This window comes from Eptesicus fuscus, chromosome 17 (assembly GCF_027574615.1).
Source record: "Eptesicus fuscus isolate TK198812 chromosome 17, DD_ASM_mEF_20220401, whole genome shotgun sequence".
NCBI classification, from domain to species: Eukaryota; Metazoa; Chordata; class Mammalia; order Chiroptera; family Vespertilionidae; genus Eptesicus; species Eptesicus fuscus.
The window spans coordinates 38,911,762-38,932,005 of NC_072489.1; the positions used below are offsets into that span (position 1 = coordinate 38,911,762).

The 20,244-nt window shown below is 52.0% G+C and overlaps 1 protein-coding gene across 1 annotated transcript in view; it reads right to left on the reverse strand.

The window, feature by feature from the left end:
* Positions 1-423: 423 nt before the first annotated feature.
* The window catches only part of SORBS1 (sorbin and SH3 domain containing 1), a 217,063-nt gene continuing 197,242 nt past the window's right edge, over positions 424-20,244 (reverse strand). Inside the window, exons 25-28 of the mRNA XM_054728616.1 lie at positions 18,888-19,652; positions 7,628-7,818; positions 4,447-4,559; positions 424-1,755 (exon numbers count right to left, since the gene is read on the reverse strand). Coding sequence (XP_054584591.1) covers positions 1,688-1,755; positions 4,447-4,559; positions 7,628-7,818; positions 18,888-19,652 — 1,137 coding nt within the window. The 3' untranslated portion in view covers positions 424-1,687. The remainder of the gene's footprint in view (positions 1,756-4,446; positions 4,560-7,627; positions 7,819-18,887; positions 19,653-20,244) is intronic.

Here is a 20,244-nt window from a genome sequence, read left to right on the forward strand (position 1 = left end):
TGGAGACAGAAGTGGAGGCAGAGACACTGAAGACAAACTTTGCTTACTTATAAAGACTCAGATGTTGGGACAATGGTGCTGGGCACTTCTGAGCTACAGGCAGAGGGCCAGGGCTCCTGTACACTCTGGCACTCGGAATTGCTACTCCTACTTGTGGCCGGATGTGGATTTGTGGAGAGGGTGAGAGTTTGAAGACTTGGAAACAGCTCCAAGTATTTTCAGTCATAAAGTGCCCTTTCTTCCAGCATCCTAGTTGTTCAACAGTGAGCTCATGGGGACAGAAATACAATACTTTCTAGGATCCCTCCAGGGAAATTCATCTCTTCCTCTCTCACACCCTTCTTAGCACATTTCACAGTCTCTCTTGAGTGCGTATTTGTGTGTGTGTGTGTGTGTGTGTGTGTGTGTGTGTGTGTGTGTGTGTATGTATCTCCAATCACCTGAGTCCCCAGCAGGCAGGGAATGGGCCATTTCTATCTTTCATTCTCCAAGGGGTCTAACAGAGAGAGCCGACAAACATCCTGGAATTGGACAGAGTTGTGACCGAACACCCAGGTGTCGCAGGGGCCTCCCCCCTTAGCTCCGTCCTCCTGGGAGCAGCAGAACCACTTCCCCACACCGAGGGCCCTGCACCCGCACCTCTGCTCTGAAGCGAAGCCTGGCCAGGGTGCACCAGGACTCACAGCCCTGGGGGACTCCCTTCTGAGTGGCCCTTGAACTCCTATGGGGATGTGCTAAGTCTCTGCTTGCTGGTGCCCGGCATCCAGTGTCTATCAGAGTGTGTTAAATGAATCACTGAGCATCGCCATCCTTGGTTCTCCCTGAGAACAGGCCTATCAACCCCAAACTGTCCTGGCCAAGAACAATCCAGAAGAGAAAGATTAGCAACGGCGTCTGATCAATGAAACTGTGCCCTGAAAGGGAACATCTGTGGAAGCCAGTGATCCGGGAAAGGAGCACAGGGCATGTGACCTCAGGAGCCACAGGGCTTCCTGGCCTAAGTCACTCGGACACACACATTTAACTGTCTGCCTGGCACCTGCTCCCACGGGCAAACCTCCCGTGCCTTTCCGTCTGACACGAGGGGGTCAGTGGCAATGCTGCAGGCTGGGTGTGCATGCTCGGGGCGCCGAAGGTTCGCCTCCATTTCCCCACTAACCTCGGCAGGTCCAGCGCGGGGCCTCCACCACCGTCTAGGGATGACCTCGCAGCCCAGACTGATCGCCAGCGGCGCTGATGGTGCTGGGGGATCAGCGGGCCGGGGCGGCTGGGGTGGGGCGGGGTCTGTGTGGAGCCTTTGGAGAATGGCTGGGGGTCTGCCAGGGGCTCCGAGGGCTGCTTCAGGCAGGTGAGGGCGGCAGCAGCAGGAGGCGTTTCTGTGGCCACAGGTCAGGTTACCTCAGGCGGGGAGCGCAGGGGAGGGCTGGAGAGGCTCCCAGAGCAGCTAAATAAATACAGATCTGCCTCATTCCTTTCTGCTCAGCGCATGGTCCGGGCCTGTCTGATACACGGTAAGCTGAGACAGGCCCGGGTTTCAAACATAGCACACTTCTCTGTCCTGCTCTTTTGCTTCGTTCTTTATCCACTGTATTACTTTTCCTACTGACTCAACTTTTAAATCAAGAGACCAGTTTATGGGTGAGGCTTCATCCTCCAATGAAAATCACCTCTGCGGTTTTCAATCTTCTTACAGATACAAAGGCTTTACATAGTTGCCTGGAAAAGTACCAAACTGCCTCGTCCTTCTTGAAGTACCTGTAAAAAACACGGGACAATGAGCAGACGCGCCGCGTGAGTGCAGAGGGCCGGGACAGCCACCCGCAGCCGGCAGTGCGGTGTGTGGTGTGCGGCTTCCACAGCGCTTTCCCTTATCTTGTCCCACTCAGGCTCAGCGCAGGCTGGGTGGCGAGCAGGGCAGGCGTTTTAACACTCCTGCTTTCTGTTCAGATGAGCTTTCTTTTCAGAGAGCTTAGGTGACATTGCCGAGGCCCCACAGCTTAGCAAGCATCAGGGCAGACTTGAACCCAGGCCTCCGACCTCCAGCCACTGCTCTTCCCAATGCTTCTCCGTTTTGGAAGAATGGACACCTCTCTCCAACACAAGACCCTGGGGATTTACAATTTCTAAACCGCAGGGTTTCTGAAAGCCCAATGGATAGGACCCCCCCCATTCCTCTCCTAAGCCTGCCCAAGCCCCACACTGACTCCCAGCCTTTGCGACCAACAGTATGAGGGTTCCTGTTGAGCCAGGAGCAGAACACGGTGTGGGAGCAAAGCCCTTCCTGGGCTGCTCCAGATCCCCATCCAGTTCCTGCCCTCGGGATTCTCTCTAGAGCGGCGCTGTGCATGTGCGTGTGCGTGTGTGTGCGTGTGTGTGTGTGTGTGCATGTGCGTGTGTGTGTGCGTGTGTGACACTGTGCCACCATTACCCTCTCATTAGCAGACAACACAATCTGAGCACTGTTTCCTTTTCCCAGTTGGCCTGGATGCGGCTCAGAATCCTGTCGAATACAACCTTTCAAGCAGCTACTACCAGTGGTTTGGAGCTGTTGCCTGAAGAGAAACTTCTCAGATAAAGACCCCCTGGGGGTGTGGGGGGAGGAGGGTCAAGAAGGTGGGAAGGCCCAGAGCTGGTGAGCGCCTTGCCTATGGACCAGGAGAAGGAGCTTGGCTGGCTTACTTTATTGGAAGTCTGAATATTGGGTTACTTTTGGAAGTGTTTGAGGAATTGAGGAATCTGAAATATTTCCTTTCCCAAGCTGCCGGGATGCTCCGTTAGAGAACTGGTGCCCCTCACCCCACCCCAGGTTCTGGTGAAAACCATAAGGGCTTCTGGGAGAGCAGAGGTTAGCAGCGCGTATGCACGGGAGCTGGGCTCTAGCGCGGCAGCCACGGGCGTCGGCTGAGCACTGAGGCACGGCCGCTCCGCACTGAGCGGGCTGCCCCGGACACATGGCCGGACTTCGAAGGCTCAGTACAGAATGAAGAATGTAAAGTAGCTCACAGTTTTTTATACCGGTTACATGTTCAAATGATAACATTTTGAATGCACTGGGTTTAAGAAAATATATTAAAATCCATTTCACTGGCTTCATTTTACTTATTTTGTACATGGCTTGTATTATGTTTCTACTGAACTTCTTAGAACAGCGATTTTCAACCTTTTTCATCTCATGGCACACATAAACTAATTACGAAAATTCTGTGGCACACCTAAAATATATATTTTTTGCTAATTTGCTAAAAAAAAAAAAAAAAAGGTATAATTTTGAATCATTTACACCAGGCGGCTGTTGTTGTGTTGCTGTTGTCATTTTTTAAATTTGACAACCTAAGGGGAAAGAGGTCAGTGCCCCTGACTAAGTAGTCAGGAATTGCATGTTTTAAAAGTTCCTGTGGCACACGGGCTGGAAATCGCGGCCCTCGTGTACTGCTGACTTCTCAGATCTGATTTCCCTCTGAACACAGCACTCGAGGTAGCGCGCCCGCAGGCTTCTGGGGGCCCTGGGAGGATGGGCGGCTTCCAAGAGGCTGGTGAGGCCACGGCAAGTCTTTCTGGCTTCCTGTTTGCTAGTATGCGGAGACCTTGCTGTTCTCACTACCCCAGCCCTGGCATCACTGTGCTTTAGTAAGTGTGTGCAGAGAGATGAGGAAAGAGTCTTTGGAGAGAAGATAAAGGCAAAGCCATTGTACAAGGGGAAAACCGAGGGAAAGTGAGTCGGTGACTCCCAGTATCATACTCATACCTGACAAGAAGCACAGAGGCTTGGGGACAGGTGGGCCGGGGTTCAGACACCGGCCCAACGATTCGCTGCCTGGGTGGCCTCGGGCTAGGCACTTAATCTCTTTGGGCCTCAGTGTTTGAATCGGTGAAATGAGGATTATTCTTGGCTTTTGGGTTGTTTGTTGAAAGACTATCAATACGAAAGTATATCAAGCAAGTATCTGCTTTGTAACAGAATTTCACTTATTCCCCTATTTTATAAAGGTGGATCCTTTGTTTTAATTAAGCAGATTGCTTTGATTAAAATTATTATAAGGCTGGAGTAGATAAGATCTTAAAATGTTTACACATAGGCTTGAGTTTCATGGTAGAGACCTAGGCTCGGCTAGGTTTTCTTGTGTTGTTTCATAAGAGTTTTAAAAAATGAAATTTCCAAATGTAGAACAGATACATGTACAAGAGAAATACAAATAGAACTTAATGAATTTGACAAGTGCCCTCCCATGCATTTGATGCTGGCATGTTTGAGCTTTAGGTCCAACACTAATTACTGCCAGCCACACAGTCTCAAGAGCAAACATGAACTGTGCCCAGCCCTCACGGTGGTCCAGGGACCGAGAAGGCTCTTCTTCCCTGTGGGGAATATGGCTTTTGCACGGTTCATCACTCCTAGTTGTTCCCTCAGAACATGGCTAGTAAGAGAAGCGGGACCAGATCACTTACCAACAAACCATCCATCGTCACACTTTTCCATGACATCAACAATATCTCCATCTCGGAGTTCCAACTCATCATCGTTCTGTGGTATATAGCTATATAATGCTTGGTAGCTAAATCTATCAATGAGAAAAAAGAATATTAAGTGACTGATAGGATTAAATAAGGACCTTTTAAAAGCCATTTCAGTTAAATCAACATTTAGGTAGTGTTTCCTGCTCATCAGTGGAGAGAAAAAGTATTTTATTGACGATTTCTCTAATGACTTAGCATTGGGGGAGATCCATTCGACATCTATCTATATATATAAAAGCCTAAGCGACTGTCTGTTTGTTCAACCGGTAGCTATGACATGCACTGACCACCAGGGGGCAGATGCTCAATGCACAGGCATGGAAACATGGAACAGACTGATGAATTTCAGAGGGAAGGGGGAGGGAGGAGGATGGGGAGAGATTAACCAAAGATCTTATATGCATACTAGAAGCCTGGTGCATGGATACATGCACCGGTAGGGTCCCTCAAGCCTGGCCTGCAGGGATCGGGCAGAAACCAGCAGTCCGACATCCCCTGAGGGGTCCTGGATTGTGAGAGGGCACAGGCCAGGCCAAGGGACCCCACCAGTGTATGAATCTGAGCACCGGGCCTCTAGTCTGATAATAAATTAAAACTGGCAGGGATGGAGAACTTCTGAGCAAGTCATGACCAATCCTTTTCCTTAGTTTCATTTGGTTACCATAATGGAGGATTTTGTCTAGATGTCCTCCTCCCCTTTTAAATTTAACCAAGACTTTTTCTTAACATGGGATAATTCATATAGGTTATTGAGAATAGTCAGAGGTTACTGAAGTTCAGAGATAGACATTATATTCTGGTAATTTACATTGGATGGCCCAAGACAATTGTCATATGTTACAAAATTATCATCTTTATATAAAATACATTCCAGTTGCCTCACCATTTAGCAACACTAGAGTTTCTTAACCCACCAACAAACATTTCATTCATTGTTCTAAAATATGTATATCACTTTTCTGAAACTCTTGAAAGCCTTTTTCCCTAGCCCAGTGACCTGGGGGTTAAGGTTTTTGTTTAGGTGGCGGTTGGCCTAAGGCGATTTGGGGTGTGCTGCCCTGCTTGTTCTAACAGCAACCTTGGAGAAAGCTGGCATGAAGTCTGGCATCTGCTTTGGCAACAAGGAAAAGCTCCGTTTTCACTTATTCCTTTGACAAATAATTAAGACGCATCCACTGCACACCAGTTCACAGTTCTGTTCGCTCACTATTTTGAAACACAACAGTAGCAGGAAGAACTCTGCCATGAGCCAAACATCTACCATTTCCAGTAGATGCTGTGATCGCCAGTGTGTGGGCAAGACAGACTAGACCCAGGAAAGCGAAGCCAGCGCCCTGAACAAGAGGCTCCTTCTCCTCTGCTGGAACCCACGGGGCAGTTCCATTGTGTATATTTATCTGGATGGGTCCGTCTTGTGGCAGGGGATCTGCCTGCCGGAGGGTCTCTAACGAGGAATCAAGAGAGGCCCCAGATTTCAGTTGGCAAAGGAACACACTTCGCTGTTTCTGTATGTGCCTGCTGTCTCCCACCCAACCTGGCCTCCTAGGAACGCCTGCTCCCCTTCACCTCCTTGCTCAGCTCTGGGAAGTAACTCCTGATGCTGCTTCCTGCTCCACTGCCAGACTACGGAGCGCGGCTGGGGAGAGTCCTGTAGCCTCGCTGCTTGGGTCGCCCAGGCAGCGCTGGTGTTGGGGTGGGAGTCCCCCACCGCCTCTGCCTCTCTGTGCACAGGGCTCGTCACGCTGCCCCGTTCAGGTTGAAGTCTCCGGACCCCCTCCCTCCTGCTCTGTTCCCACCTGGGAGGAAGGGTCCCTTCTGGTCATGTTGAACTCCCTTCCCTAGGCTGTTTCCTTAGCTTCCGTGCTCTCTCTCACAGCTTTTGACTCTGTCAACCCCCTCTCCTCTGGTATAATGTACTTAAGACTCTGCACCCTAAAAATACCTCCTCTCTGCCTGCTATTCCCTCTGTCTAGAGCCCCTTCACCCACCATGGCCCTGACTACCAACCCTTTCTAAGGAGGCGTCTGCCTCCCCCTCTCTAACTGCTGTCTCCGCCGTCACCTGGGATTTTCTCCAGTTGCCGAACAGAACACCTGGAGGACTGTCTCATTTCCTCCCGCCTTGGCCGCTCTGGAGCAGGAGGCACTGCTGACCGAACACGCTTGCTCCAATCTGCACATGGATCGCTCCTAGACCCTCTCCCGAGTCTCCTGTGGCTCCTCTGTTGCCTTAAAAGTTGTTCTCCAAGGACCTACCCTCGTTTCCCTTCTCGCTCTGCCCGGAATCTCCTTGGGTCACCTTGCATGAGCCCCTGGTCACAGAGCACCCACTCTGTCCTGCCTCAGGCCCCCATCACTTCTTGCCTGGATTAACATCTCCTGACCACCATCTTTGTCCCCCGCCTCTGAAATCCACTTCTACGCCGCTACCAGAGATATCTCCCGAAAACAAAACAGAATCAATATGCTCCTCACTTCAAACCCTCTGGTGGCTCCTGAGAGACTGCAGAACAAAATCCAAACTTTTTTCAGTCGCATCATGGATTCTACAGCCTGGTCCCAACCTACTTCTTGAGCTTTGTTTCCTCCGTGAACTGTACCCTGCGGCCACGTGGGCACCTCTGAGGTTGTCCAAACCCTCCTTGGCCCATGTGGTTTCCTTAGCCGGGAAGACCCTGCTCTAGTTTGTCTTTCAGTGCTTATTCCAAATCCCCTCCCTCTGGGAATGGAGTTTACTCCTCTGTGCTTAAAAGAGGAGACAGAGCCAATATATTGTTTTTAATGAATGGATCAACCCTATTCACTCAGCTCTAGTCAGAATTAATTTCCTTCCTCTATTCCCACAGCACTAGGAGGGAAGCCAGTCAGCACAGCCCTCATTTGTCCTTGGAGGGCAGTTCATTCTTTACCTGTCTCTCACCCAGTAGGTCATGACCTTTATTTACCTGCCACCTGTTCTCACACTGGCTGATGGGAAACACGGAATTCTCAGAGAAGCTGGGAGTGAGTCACTCATTCCCCCACCTGGCTGCCTCACAGCCAGTCCATGACCCACTTTCTCAGCCCAACAGTCTGCTAAAATGAGAGAATTACAGTTTGCCACGTGTACTTACAAATCTTGTGAGGCTTGACTCCTGTCTGGGGTGACTCTTCGCTGCTGGGCTTGAGGTTGCTGAGAAATGATTAAAGATGATTTATTGTCAGAAGGGGGTACCTTGTGATGAAAGTCAAGGGGATGAGAGACAGTGCTGCAGTAATGAACAGACTTTTCGGCAATGTTTATGATCTCATTGCACACTGCTTCCTGTGAGGTGGCCCCGATATCCAGAAACCCCCATAAAACAGTCAACATGGGGACAAAAAAAAGAAAGAGAGGAAGAGATGGAACATTCCAGACGAAGCACATAAGTCCAGGGAAACAACAGAGTTGAAGATCCAGGTTAAAAAAATAGATATTCCAGTAGTGGAGTGCAGGAGGGATCCAGGCGTAAGCATGGAAAACAGGTAAGATACAGAATTCGGAATTTAGTATGAATATTAAAAAAAAAGGTAGCAGCACAAAAGCCTGCAATTAGTGAGTAACTGTTACAAACAGAATAACTTCAGGATAGAAATGCAAGTATGTATCCCCGATCATGCACTAAGACATTGATTTAATCCCATATGGAGGCAGAGGAGAAATGGCATCTCTAAATTCCTCTGCTTTGTTGAGAGGGAAGGGGGCGGCCTAACATCTCTCTACGACAGTAGCCACATAATCCTGTAACTAGTGGCTGAGCATTAACCAGGCAGTACTTCCGGCTGTACTCTGGAAGCCAGTAAGGACTCTCTTTAGAAAAGCTACAGTCTTAGTCAACAGGCGTCTTACCACATAGCTCTTTTCAGATTCTGTGAGATCAGGTCCTGCGCTCAATGAATGATGAGAAGGCTGTGATCACCAAGCAAATTATAAGGGAGACATTTTAGCAGATGTCACATTGGAAAGAATTCAAAATAAAAGCGTGAGCAAATACACGTACCACACCATCACACTCGATGACACCGGACACTCGTAGCCTAGGGCCACCGAGTCTCCATGACAACACGGTGGGTGCACAGGAGAAAATGCAATGTACAGAGTTAGAAGCAAGCATCCAGGCAATGAGATGGGAGGCTGAGAGATGGCTGCAGGGAGGTGAGAAGGACAACACAGGGCCCCCGAAGCGGCAGACAGACACGGAAGGGCTGTCTAAAGAACAGCTGCGTCCCTCCGTTACCACACGCTTGGTCCCCTTGCTCTCGGCTGCCCAGCATCTATGGACGGGCTGCTGGACCAAAGCCAGTTTCAGTTACCCCGTCGACTGCTGGCAAAGCAGGCTCACAAAACTACCAGGCACGCCACATTTCAGTACTCACAAACCTGAGTAACGCTTCCGAAAAGCTCCTGGGTAATGTTTAGTATCGAACAAGACTGTTCTGGAAAGAGCTGCACACGACACACTGCAGCTAGTGTGAGAGGAGTTCAGACGTCTCACAGAGCGGAGCTGAAACCATCACTCATCAGCTCAGGTACCCCAGGGGCGATCACGGCCGAGCACCCACCTTTATTTATTTTTTATTTTTATTTTTTAAAATATATTTTATTGATTTTTTACAGAGAGGAAGGGAGAGGGATAGAGAGTTAGAAACATCGACGAGAGAGAAACATCGATCAGCTGCCTCCTGCACACCCCCTACTGGGGATGTGCCCGCAACCAAGGTACATGCCCCTGACTGGAATCGAACCTGGGACCCTTCAGTCCGCAGGCTGACATTCTATCCACTGAGCCAAATCGGTTTTGGCCGAGCACCCATCTTTAAAGTGGGTCTCCCACAGCGGAGGCCAGGCCTGCACCGGAGGGGTGTCTGAAATCATTTCCCTCACAAAGGAGTCAATCTCAAGCTCTAGGGAGTCTCCCCAAATAAATATTTGAAGAGCCATCCTTGGAGACATCCCCCCGGCGACCCACCATCATAGCACTGAGCCTCAGCACCTCCAGGGAGACCTGTGCAAAGCTCACTTGTTTCAGAGAGGCCCAGAGAGGGTGAGGGCCTCCCCTGGGGTCACACAGCGAGCTAGTGGTACACTTGGTTCCTGGGGTCATCGACTCTCCCCGTGGACCTTCCTTTTCATCCCTGGACCATGTCCCACATTCCCAAGTGTGCTCACTGACCTTATCTTCACGGAGTCCTGCAGAAACCCTGGAGACAGGCAGGGCAGGGGTTATCAATCCCGTTTTCTTTCAGAACCCGGAGAGCTGATGCTCAGCGAGGGGCAGGGAAAGCTGCTGGGTTGCTCTTCCCAGGCCACCCCCACGCCCCCCTGCTTGGAGCCACTAACATGACCTTGCCCTTACAGGCAGGCCCTGCAGGCCCCACATCCATTCCAGGCACCACTTCTACCCTCCTGTCCTTTTGGGAAACCCCTTCAGGTTCTCCAAACCCCTCCAAACTGCAATCACCTAACCAGCCCCCTGGACTCGGCAGGAGTGAAGGCAGACGCAGGACTGGAAGCGGCCATTTCCAGCTCCTTCTACAATGTCTCAGGACCTGCAGGCTCTGGCAGGTGACAGGCGCTGACCCTGCATAGCCCCTCACCACCACCAGCCTCGGGGTCCAGGCTTCTGTGTAACGAAGGGCAGCAGCAGCCGACTCTGCGGGCTTTCACGCAGCAGCAGAATGAAACTCACTCTGGGCACCCCGAGCGGGGCGTACCTCCAGGCGAGGGGAGTGAAGGGGACACTTTCTAAGAGTAAGAGCCGTCTGTCCAGCAATAGCAGGGGCTGCCTCATGAGAGTGCTCGGCCTGTCCCAGCAGCTGTCCGAGCTGAGGCTGTGCTGACATCACTAGCTGGGACACTGTAGGGTAGTGCTTCTCACTGGTCTCTCCTGGAATCCTGTTGAAAGGCAGGCTCCCAAGGGGCACATGGTGTGTGTGTGTGTGTGTGTGTGTGTGTGTGTGCGCGCGCGCTGAGACTGCTGGTCCACTGGCTGCGGAGGCGCTCAACTATCTGACACTGAGATTCTCTGCGCCAGACCGACATGGGTCGCACCTCATAAAAAGAAAGTTCTCATACAAATAAAAATATTTCCCAACTCCAGCTGGGGGCCTGACGACCTCAGGTCAAATGCAGACCAGAGAGAATGCGGACCATCTCTCAGAGGAGTCTGCACGGTTTACGGAAGTCCCTAGCATCTTTCAATCGACTTCATCCCAAAGCGGTGACCGGAATCGATCATCCACAAATAGTTGGCACATAAGAGATTTGGTGAATCAGAAAGACTGATATTCTGCTAAACCCTTTCTTTTATAAAGCATTTTTAAAAAGCAGCTTTCAAAGCACATATAAGTCCAAGTCCTCATCTGACTCACGTACTAACCTGGTGACATGGGGAGGGCAGAAAATGAAATGTTAAGGTTCAGGGAAGTCTGAGAACTTGACAAGGTGGCAAAGCCCCTGAGAGCTGAGCCTCCGCGTCTGATGGCCGTACGCCAGCCCCTCGAGTCATGACGGGCAGCTGGTACCACCAGCGCACACCCAGCTCAGCCTCTTCAGAAGACCAGCGTGTACCTTCTCTTCATTACCCTTTCATCACGTGAAAGGTGCGATGTGCACCAACAGGCATCATCCTATCACTGACTCAAGGGTCCCCAGTACTGAAAGGGATAGGGATGCCCCGCCTTCCTTGGTCTCAGGTCCTATCCAAACCAGAAGGCAATCCTCATCATAACCTTCACATCCAAACACACTTAACATCTGGACACACTTAACGCATCTCCCAGAGGTAGGGACGATTTGGTTTCCTTATTTATCGTGTGTGGAAAAATGCAGGAAGAAGGCAAGATAAACATTTATCTTATTAGTGAGGGAGAAGGCAAGATAAACACTTACCCTATTAAATAAGATTCAATTTCTTCCCCCTTTTATAAAAAATATATTTCTATTGATTTTTGGAGAGAGAGGAAGGGAGAGAGAGAGAAGCATCGATGAGAGAGAATCATTGATCACCTGCCTCCTGTACGCGCCACATTGGGGATCGAGCCCGCAACCCAGGCATGTGCCCTGACCAGGAATTGAACAAGTGGCTGCCTGGTGCCTGGGTCGACACTCAACCACTGAGCCCACCGGCCGGGCTCAATTTCTCCCTCTTGGAAATGCTTTCCTTAGACTCTTCCTCCAAACCTAAGCTATCCACTATGGTCACCAGTAAGCACATGTGACTTGGCCAGGATAAAATATACAATGGACTTCAAAAATAAAGTACAAAGTAAAGAATGTAAAATATCTCAGTAATCCTTACATGGTTTATATGTTAAAATGAATCTACTTTGATATATTGGGTTAAATAAAATGTTAAAATTAATTTCACCTGCTCCATTCTACTAGTAGAAAATTTAAGGTTACATTATGTTCACACTGGACAGTGCCGCCCTGATCCCTGGTCCTCCTAGTCTGCCCTTATTCAGGCCTAAAAGTAGATACATGTTCTCACCAGGACCTCATCCAGGGTTAAGAATAAAGAGGGTATTATCTCATGCTAAGTGCGTTTTGGACTCTTGGATATGCAGTGAAGTTTTTCACATATTTAGAAAACAGCAATTGGCCCAACACATGCACACACACGGGTGCAGGTGTGCACATACACATACACACACACTGCGTTCCCCTCCCTCCCCCATGAACAATAGACAGGTACTCTCGGATTCAGAAACAGCTTTGCTTTCCTATTCGCAAACCTCTCTTGGCTGGAGCGCTGGCTTCGTTCTTCCCGGGTGAGCAGCCCTGCAGCGTCCTTGCTCTGTGGCCCTGCTGCCCTTCTAGCTCCAGTTCACGGAAGTCCTTCAGAAATCCGACCCTAGCTCCCCTGGGACTGTTAATCCCTCTGGATCCACAAAACACCTGGTGCTACTGTGGAGCTACTAAGCACCTTCTTCCAGTGTTCGGTGTGTGCCAAAGCCCGAAGCCCAAAATAATGGTCTGCAGGCTAAAGAACAGCAGGAAGTCCTGGAGGTGTGGACAGGACAGAGGAACTCAACTTCAAAGTGCAGGACCCCCCTAGAAATACCGTATTTTCTGGCGTATAAGACGACTTTTTAACCCAGGAAAAGCTTCTATACGCTCAGTCGTCTTATACGCCGGAAAATACGGTACCTGCTCTCCTAACCTGCCTGAGCCCTTGGAGATGGTATTCTTCTCCTCATCTCAGGCCCCATACCTTCCCATCTCTTCAGACCCCACCCACATTTTGGTGACCTACCCTGGCCTCCCCGGGGGACAGTGGACTAGGGATGAGAAATCTGGCTTCCAGGCCAGGCTCTGATACCAATTTGTCATTTGAACAAAATGCTTAATTTCTTTGGAGTTCCAGTTCTTAGTGAAATCAGAGGGCTGGACAAGATTTACATCAATGTCCTTTGGCTGTAATATTCCATGACTGGAGTGTAAGCACCCTATGATTGAGAACTGGCACTGGGCAGGGTTGAACTGGCTGAAGGGGACAGCACCCCACTCATCGCCCACTGAAGACTAGACGGAGGGCTTTGACAGTAGCCCCCCGATGTAGAGGGGGATCTGGCCGTGTGGGAGGTGAGGGGTGCCCCGATGGAGACAGAAGGTTTGCAGGTCCTGGCACACTCCGGGCAAACTCTGCCAGAGGAGTAGGAAGCCAAGAGTGACTCAGCTCCTGGGTTTTGGCTCTAGGAAACCTAGAGCCATCCTGCAGCGCCTCTGCTCTGTGGCCCTCCCGTCTCTGACTCCACGGATTCTCTGATTTTATTGAGCAAACAATCCCAGTTTAAATATAATACCAGTGACAACCGATTAGTTCCACTGCTTACCATCTAGACTTAATCTCCATCAGATTCCCCCCCCAAATTACACATTAGGTCTGTTGTAATGTAAACCTGATTACAACACTCCCATGCTCAGCCACCTCTCCGAGTCTGGAATGTGGACTGTTTCCTTCCTAAAACAAGGAAGTAATGGCAAATGGCACTCAACTATGAAGAAACCAAACACTTCACGCTTTCCAAGATGAATGCTTTGTACTCCAGGTGGGAAGAGAATAAGGAGAAGCAGGGATTGGCAGAGTCAAATGAATTTCTAATTTCTGGATCTATGCAACGCAAAGTAAAGGCTTCTCCTATCACCTACGTTCTTCTCTTCCTCCCCCACCTTCCTCTCTCTGGTGGAACGGGGTAAGGAGGACACAGTAAATGACCTGAACACTTCTTCTCCCTGTTACACCAGTATCACACAGCGGGTACTTATTGGGTTTAATTACATGCTCGGGGCTAGGTGCTTTAGTCTCATGGCATCTCATTTAATCCTCATAATAATTCAACAGCGTGGTCGCCATGGACCTCATATTACAAAACTAAGACCCAACATGTCTGAGCTGGGAATCTGAAGAGCCAGGATTTGAAGCCCGGTCTCTGGGACTCCAAGTCCTGCGAGTTCCACTACACCCTGATCTCTGGAGTTAGGGGTCTGCTGTCTACCACTTCTCCTAACACCTTTCAGGGGGAGACACCTCAATGCTGGGTCTTAGTTCCCTATCTTAGATGCTGAGATGCTGGTTGTTTTAGTAAGAACTCCAGCCAATGTCTCTCCGCATCCTGTAAATTGTTAAATGGCCTCGGTACTGAGAGATCTCCCTCCTGAGGGAGTCGAAGGGAAATGATTCCCATTCTTAGTTGGATATCTTAACATTTTAAATTTCCTTTTGGTTCTCACAAGGTGCATCACAAGCTTTTCCTTCCAGTTCTGATGTCTGTGCCCAAAGCAGGCCTGTGTCTTTGTTCTGGGACTAACCTAGTTCCCACGTGGTAAGGGATGTTCCCAAGCCACCAAAGCACATCATTCTGTCGTCAGCTGAGTAGCTTTCCTTCCTCTAGGCCGCAGAGCAATCAGTTCTTGCATTTCTCTGACAGATGCTTTGAGGACACGTAGCTTTCCTGAATATTTTTATTTTTAAATGTCACGCCTTCAGATTTTATTGTTTGACTGGCTTCCTTCCCTTTAGGAACCAAACTGACATCACAAAAGTGTGTCACTTTCCTCAGACCTCAGCTTTCTCATCTCCTCATGGAAGTCAGATCGATTGGGGCTCTTAATCTGGGGTCCTTGAGCTCCCAGGTGGCCTCAAGTGTGGTTCTCTTGAAACTTCACACGGACTGTGGATGCTGGCCTGGATCCCTGGCTGACCTCAGATTCCCACAGGTCCCATGACCCAGAAGAAGTTAGGAGTCACTGAAATAGGTGATCTTCAAAGATGCTTTTTAATTCAGAAATTCCACGAGGTTCTCACCAATTGTAGAAGCTCAGAAACCAAGGCTGGGCGTCAGTCAGCTGACAGTGCCCTGTGTTGGGGACGCTCAGTGAATGTCTGCTGATGCTCATGAAGGTTTCCGAGAGGCCCTTCCCCTGTACCCTCTGGCCTGGTTGTTCTAAACTTGCTTGGCCAAAATCATGCCCCTCAAATCCAAGAACTTGGTTGATGATTCTTAACTCTTGGGCGTTTTCTGTGTATGTTTTTGTCTAATTAAGCTGTCCCTCAAATAATAAAAGGGAAAACTTTCACTTTTAATTGAGAAGGTCCGAATGTCCATAATAAATGCCATACTTGGCATTTGTCTTGCTTTTCCTTTCAACTGAAATTCACATAGGACTTTTAGCTAGTCAAGACTAGCAAAGACAGAAAGAACCCTAGTTCTTGTCTGAATGTTTTGTTAACGGACTGGGGAGCCAGAGGAGGGAAGTGACTCATCCAAAGACACACAGGCTGATGGGAGCTGGAGCTGCAGCCCAGCATCCTGTCTGCACAGCGCGCCTCCCCCAGGACCCTGATCTCCCCGAGGCCCCTCTCCCACTTGGCTCACCTCCTTCTGCTGTTCAGAGAATACACACCTACACACACGAGGGACGGACCTGTGTGACATCAGTTTGGGAGGCTACAAAGGAGTGGGAAGTCACAGGGAAGTGTTCGCACATCTCAGAGTTGGGGGTGGCAGGAAGGACTGGACAGGTGACTAAGGGGAAGGAAAGCAGCAAAGCAGGGACTTAGCACCAAAAATGGAAGTTTGACAACCCAGTCACAAAGGTCACATGATCGTGAGGAAGCTGACTAGCCACACTGTGCTGACGAATGCCCGCCGTGGCACCAACGAGCCCCTCCACGCTCTGCTCCAGCCTCTTCTCCACACCACCTCCCCTCCCCGCCTGCAGGTCACTCCAACCGGGAACTTGCCACTCCCTGTACCCGCCTTCCCATCCCCACCCCTGGGCTGTGGCAGGCCTATGTGCTTGCCGTGAATGCCACCCTCCTGCTGTTTGCCCCCCATAGAGCTCCCAGGTCAGACCCCACTTCTCTCATGCAGCCTTTCCAGATGGCCCTTCCCCTGCTGGTGCTCGTCATCCCTCCGCATCTGGAACCTTCCGAGTGAGCTGCTGTCTGTCCTCCTCTCTGCATTATAATTGCTGTGGACATGTCACGTCCCCGGTGGAGAGCACATACTCCTTTAGTTGGGGTCAGTCGTCTTTTATCTTTTCTTTCATCCAACAAGTATTCACTGGGCGCCTTCCATTTATCACGCGTCCCGGTCTCCCACTGGAGGTCTCTCACTCTCTCTGTGACCCAGACAAGCAAAGGGGCAAATGCCGTAGAGCTGAAGACGTGCCCGCAGGTGAGGTGCAAGGGCTGTGGAAGCACAAGGTCAGAGCCTTTAATCCGCCTCGCAGGGGCGGGAGGACGTCAGGAAACGGTTCTGGAGGGACGTCTGAGTGGAGAAGTGCAGGCAGGTGGCCGTCGCCCAGGCACACAGCATGGGGGGCTGGGGAGGTGAGGCTGGCTTGCTGTGTAAACAGCCCGGCACATGGTCCGCTGAGCCTGAGAGACACTTTCCCAAGAGCAACAGGAAGAACCCTGATGATCTCCCCTCTGTCTCTCACAGACTTAGCTCGGGGCCTGGCCATCCTTGATGCTTGGATGGAAGAGAAATGATCACAACATTTCAGAATATCTGCAATTTTAAGGCTCTCGGGCAAAATTCCCTCTACTCACTGGTCAGATACACTTGAACTTTTGGTTCAGCTCCCACAGCAAGCAGAGTGGCCGGCAGTGCTCCTGGTGACACAGACTGGTCTGGAGCACATTTATCTCAAGTGACTCAGCCTGAGCTCGCACCATCCTGACGGGCCACCAAAGAACAGTGTCACTCAAGTCCTCTCCATCTTGAGCTGTCACCCAGAGGGCCTCGCGAGGCAGGAGGCTTCTTTTGAAGGACCCCATTTCCCGAGTGTCGGGGTCCTGTTCCCAGGCACAGGAGGGCAGTGAAGGGGCTGGGAGGGAGGTGTGTGGGCAGGAGCCCCTTCCCCACAGCCCTCTAGCTCTCGTAGGGAGCAAGGCCCAGAGCCTGGGCGCCACATGGAAGAGAGGAGAGAGGGAGGGGACGGGAAGTGGTCCACTGGCGGCCTGGAGGCCACCAAGGACGGAACATCGAGCTCATCAAGCCTGGCCTCCGCGTGGCCAGCTCCTCCCGTCCCCTCCGTCAGGAAGGGAGAGGGTATACCCCTAGCCCGGCCCAGGGCTCGGCACCACGCTCTTCCTGTGCTGCTGGGCCTGGAGGCAGGTCGCCGGGACTCACTGCTGACAATAACGAGGTCTCCGGGCACCACGACTGACCGGGAATGTTTACAGAACTGTTCCTGTGTCAGACATTTAATTCTGTTCCACCAGCCCCTCACCACGTCTCCCCAATGAGCTATTCTTTCCCTCACTGGCCGCACCCTTTTCTTCCCCAGTGAACACACATTCCAGGAGCGCCTGCTGTTCCCCTCGGCGCACACCCCGAGCCGGAGCCACATCCACCCTGTGGAGCCTTCCCCTGTGCCAGGCACCACACCTCCTAATTTACCCTCAAGGCCACCCCAGTGGGGAGGAACCGCCCTGCACAGGAGAAGCCCGCGCTGGGAGGGGCAGTGGCTGCCAGCATGAGGCTGGCCGGAGTGGACACTGTCCCTCACTTCCCTCCCGCAGCACACGGCCCCTCCCCACTGCTGGCTGGAGCGGGAGGTCTGGCCTCACTCGTGCCTGGGTCTCTGTGGGCTCCAAGCGCCCCTCCGTTACTGCAGTCCTGGCGCTGCTGACCCAGGCTCTCGAGGGCAGGGATGGATGGCCCCTGCCCCCTGCTCCAAGGCGGGTGTCTACAGGTCTTGAGTAAATATTTGTTGAGTGAAAACTGAAACTTCAAAGGGAAATGGGGACACCAGGTCTGAGATCAAGCAGTCTCCTGTGGGCATCATACACAGCAGACGACAAATGGTTTGGAGCGACATCGTCAAGAATTCCATTGGGGGGCTAAAGACATTCTAGAATGTTCTCAGCTCCAGAAGCAGCTCTAGGTCACCCGGGATGGGTGGCTTCCATTTATAAAATGTCGACCATGCTCCGCCCCAGCCCCCGTGCTAGCACTTCTCACCCGTGACTTCCTGGAACCCTCCCGATCGCTCTCTGAGGTAGGTGTTATCAGGTCCACTTTAAAAATGGGGAAACTGAGGCTCCGAAAGGGAAGTAAGTCCCAAGTCACTAGACATTAGGAGGTAAGCAGGCATTCACACCTGCTTCTTTGACAGCTGGGGTACTGAACAGCAGGGCCACATTAGAATCGTGATCGAATTGCCAAGTTCATCTCCCCCGCAGACACCAAATTCTCAGCGCTCAAACACCCCGCAGCCGCCCTGGTCCACACTCGGAGATCTTTGCAGCTGACACAGACAGAGGAGGGGACAGGCATGTGAAGAGCTGGCATGCCCATCCAGGGACCCAAATCCGTGAGGCCCCGGTGCTGGGCCCGGACGCTCCTCCCGAAGCAAAGCGCATTGTTCACAGTGAACAAAGGCCTGTGCACCCACAGACAGACAGGACGCAGACCACGGAGCGGCACGGCAGCGCCACGGAGCAGTTCTCGCACAAAAGCAAACCACACTGAGCACACCGAAGCCTGTGTTCTAGCTGTTAGTCCGAGCAAACCGAGGTGATCTCCGCAGCAGGGATGGGGGAGGGGGAGGCCTTTCTTCCTTCCCAGGGGCTTGTGCGGCAGGCAGGAGCTGCCCCAAGGGGGGGACTTTGGAATCCCCTCAAATGGCCAGAATAGAGCCTGTCTTCTGCCATTGACTTCCCAGCCCTGACACCTTCATCAAGGACCCCCCTGTTCCCTCCTGGGTGTTTCTGCTCCCAAGACAAGCAAGTGGGTCTCCCTGGCATCACGTGGCCTCGGCAGGCGGACCGTGGGTGAGACGTCTGGCCCACCTGCCGACGGAGACGCCAGGGCACACACGTCATGCTGCAGGCCTACCTGGCGCACACCACTCCGAGCAGCCTTCCACTCAGCCTGCTCGCCACCTCTACGCGGCTCTGTCTGCTCAGCCTCCCTTCCCGGGAAAGGGCTGCCCAGGGCCTGGCTGGGCTGGCTCTCCTCGGGGGTGCAGAGGTCTGAGAGTCTCTGTTCGGTGCTCAGGCACCTGACCACGTCTGAAGGTTTCAAGCAGCTCTTCTTAGAGATCGTGGGTCCGCCCAGGCGTCTCTCACCTGCCTCCCTCTCTGCTTTCCTTTCGTACTGTCTGCTTTCTTCTCGCCACGGGCCCTGGCTGCTAAAGGCGTTGCTAAGCTCCGAGATGACTCTATCAGGGCTCCCAAGCAGAGGCTGGGAGAAGCTGCCCTGCGGGAAGCCTGGAGGGGGCCTGTGGCTGCCACTGTCTCCGTTGACGTGAAGGGAGGCCTGGGCACCGGGCACGGGGGAGTAGGCTCGCTGGGGGGCAGGGAGGGCCAGTGGGGAGACAATTGAGTGGGGGGTGGAACGACCCGACCAACTCGAATGGGGGAGGCTGAGGGACAGGGAGGGACTAGGCCTTGTCAGAAAGGCAAGGTGGTCGGTGTAATAGACAGACGCCTCCGGCAGAGGAGGCAGAGGTGGGGTCAGGGCCAGAGGACGCCGGCCTGGGACCCCCACGGTCAGCGAGATCCACTCCGAGGTGACAGCCTGCATCTCAGGGGACAGGGCTCGGTGGGGGTGAGGCAGAGATGAGGGGGCTCGCAGGATGAGCTTGCTGTGACTGGGAAACTTAAAAAGAAAAGGAGAGAGAGGAAAACAAAAGGAAGAAGCACAAGGTAGAGTCAGCTTAAAGAAGAAAGGAGGGAATAACCACAGGGACACACGGAGAGGCTGAGATGGAGAGAGCGGGACACTGGTGTCCAGAGGAAGCTGTCTGCTTAGGTTCGGAGAGAAGCTGGGATGTGCGTGTGCGTATGCGCGCACACATGTGCGTGTGTGTATGCGTGATCATGTGCAGGTGGGGAGGGTGAAGAAGTGAGTGGAGTGGGGGAAGAGATAAAGGAAAGGGGTCTCGTTGGGCACTTACACGCATGCCACCTGGTCTGCAGAGTCACTTCCAAAGGAACACACTGGAAGCAGCCCATCTGCCCCACCAACCACCTGGGCAAGCGAGGCCCTGACCCAGAACCGAGGCCCTGACCCAGAACCGAGGCCCTGACCCAGAACCGAGGCCCTGACCCAGAACCGAGGAAAAACGGTGACTTGCCACTGCCCCGGCCTTGCCTTGGGCTTTATTCTCTCCAGGGGGCTCAGCAAAGAGCCTTCCAGAGAGGAGAATGAGCAGGGTGGCCTGTTTATAGTCTCGCTTGGCTATCGTCAG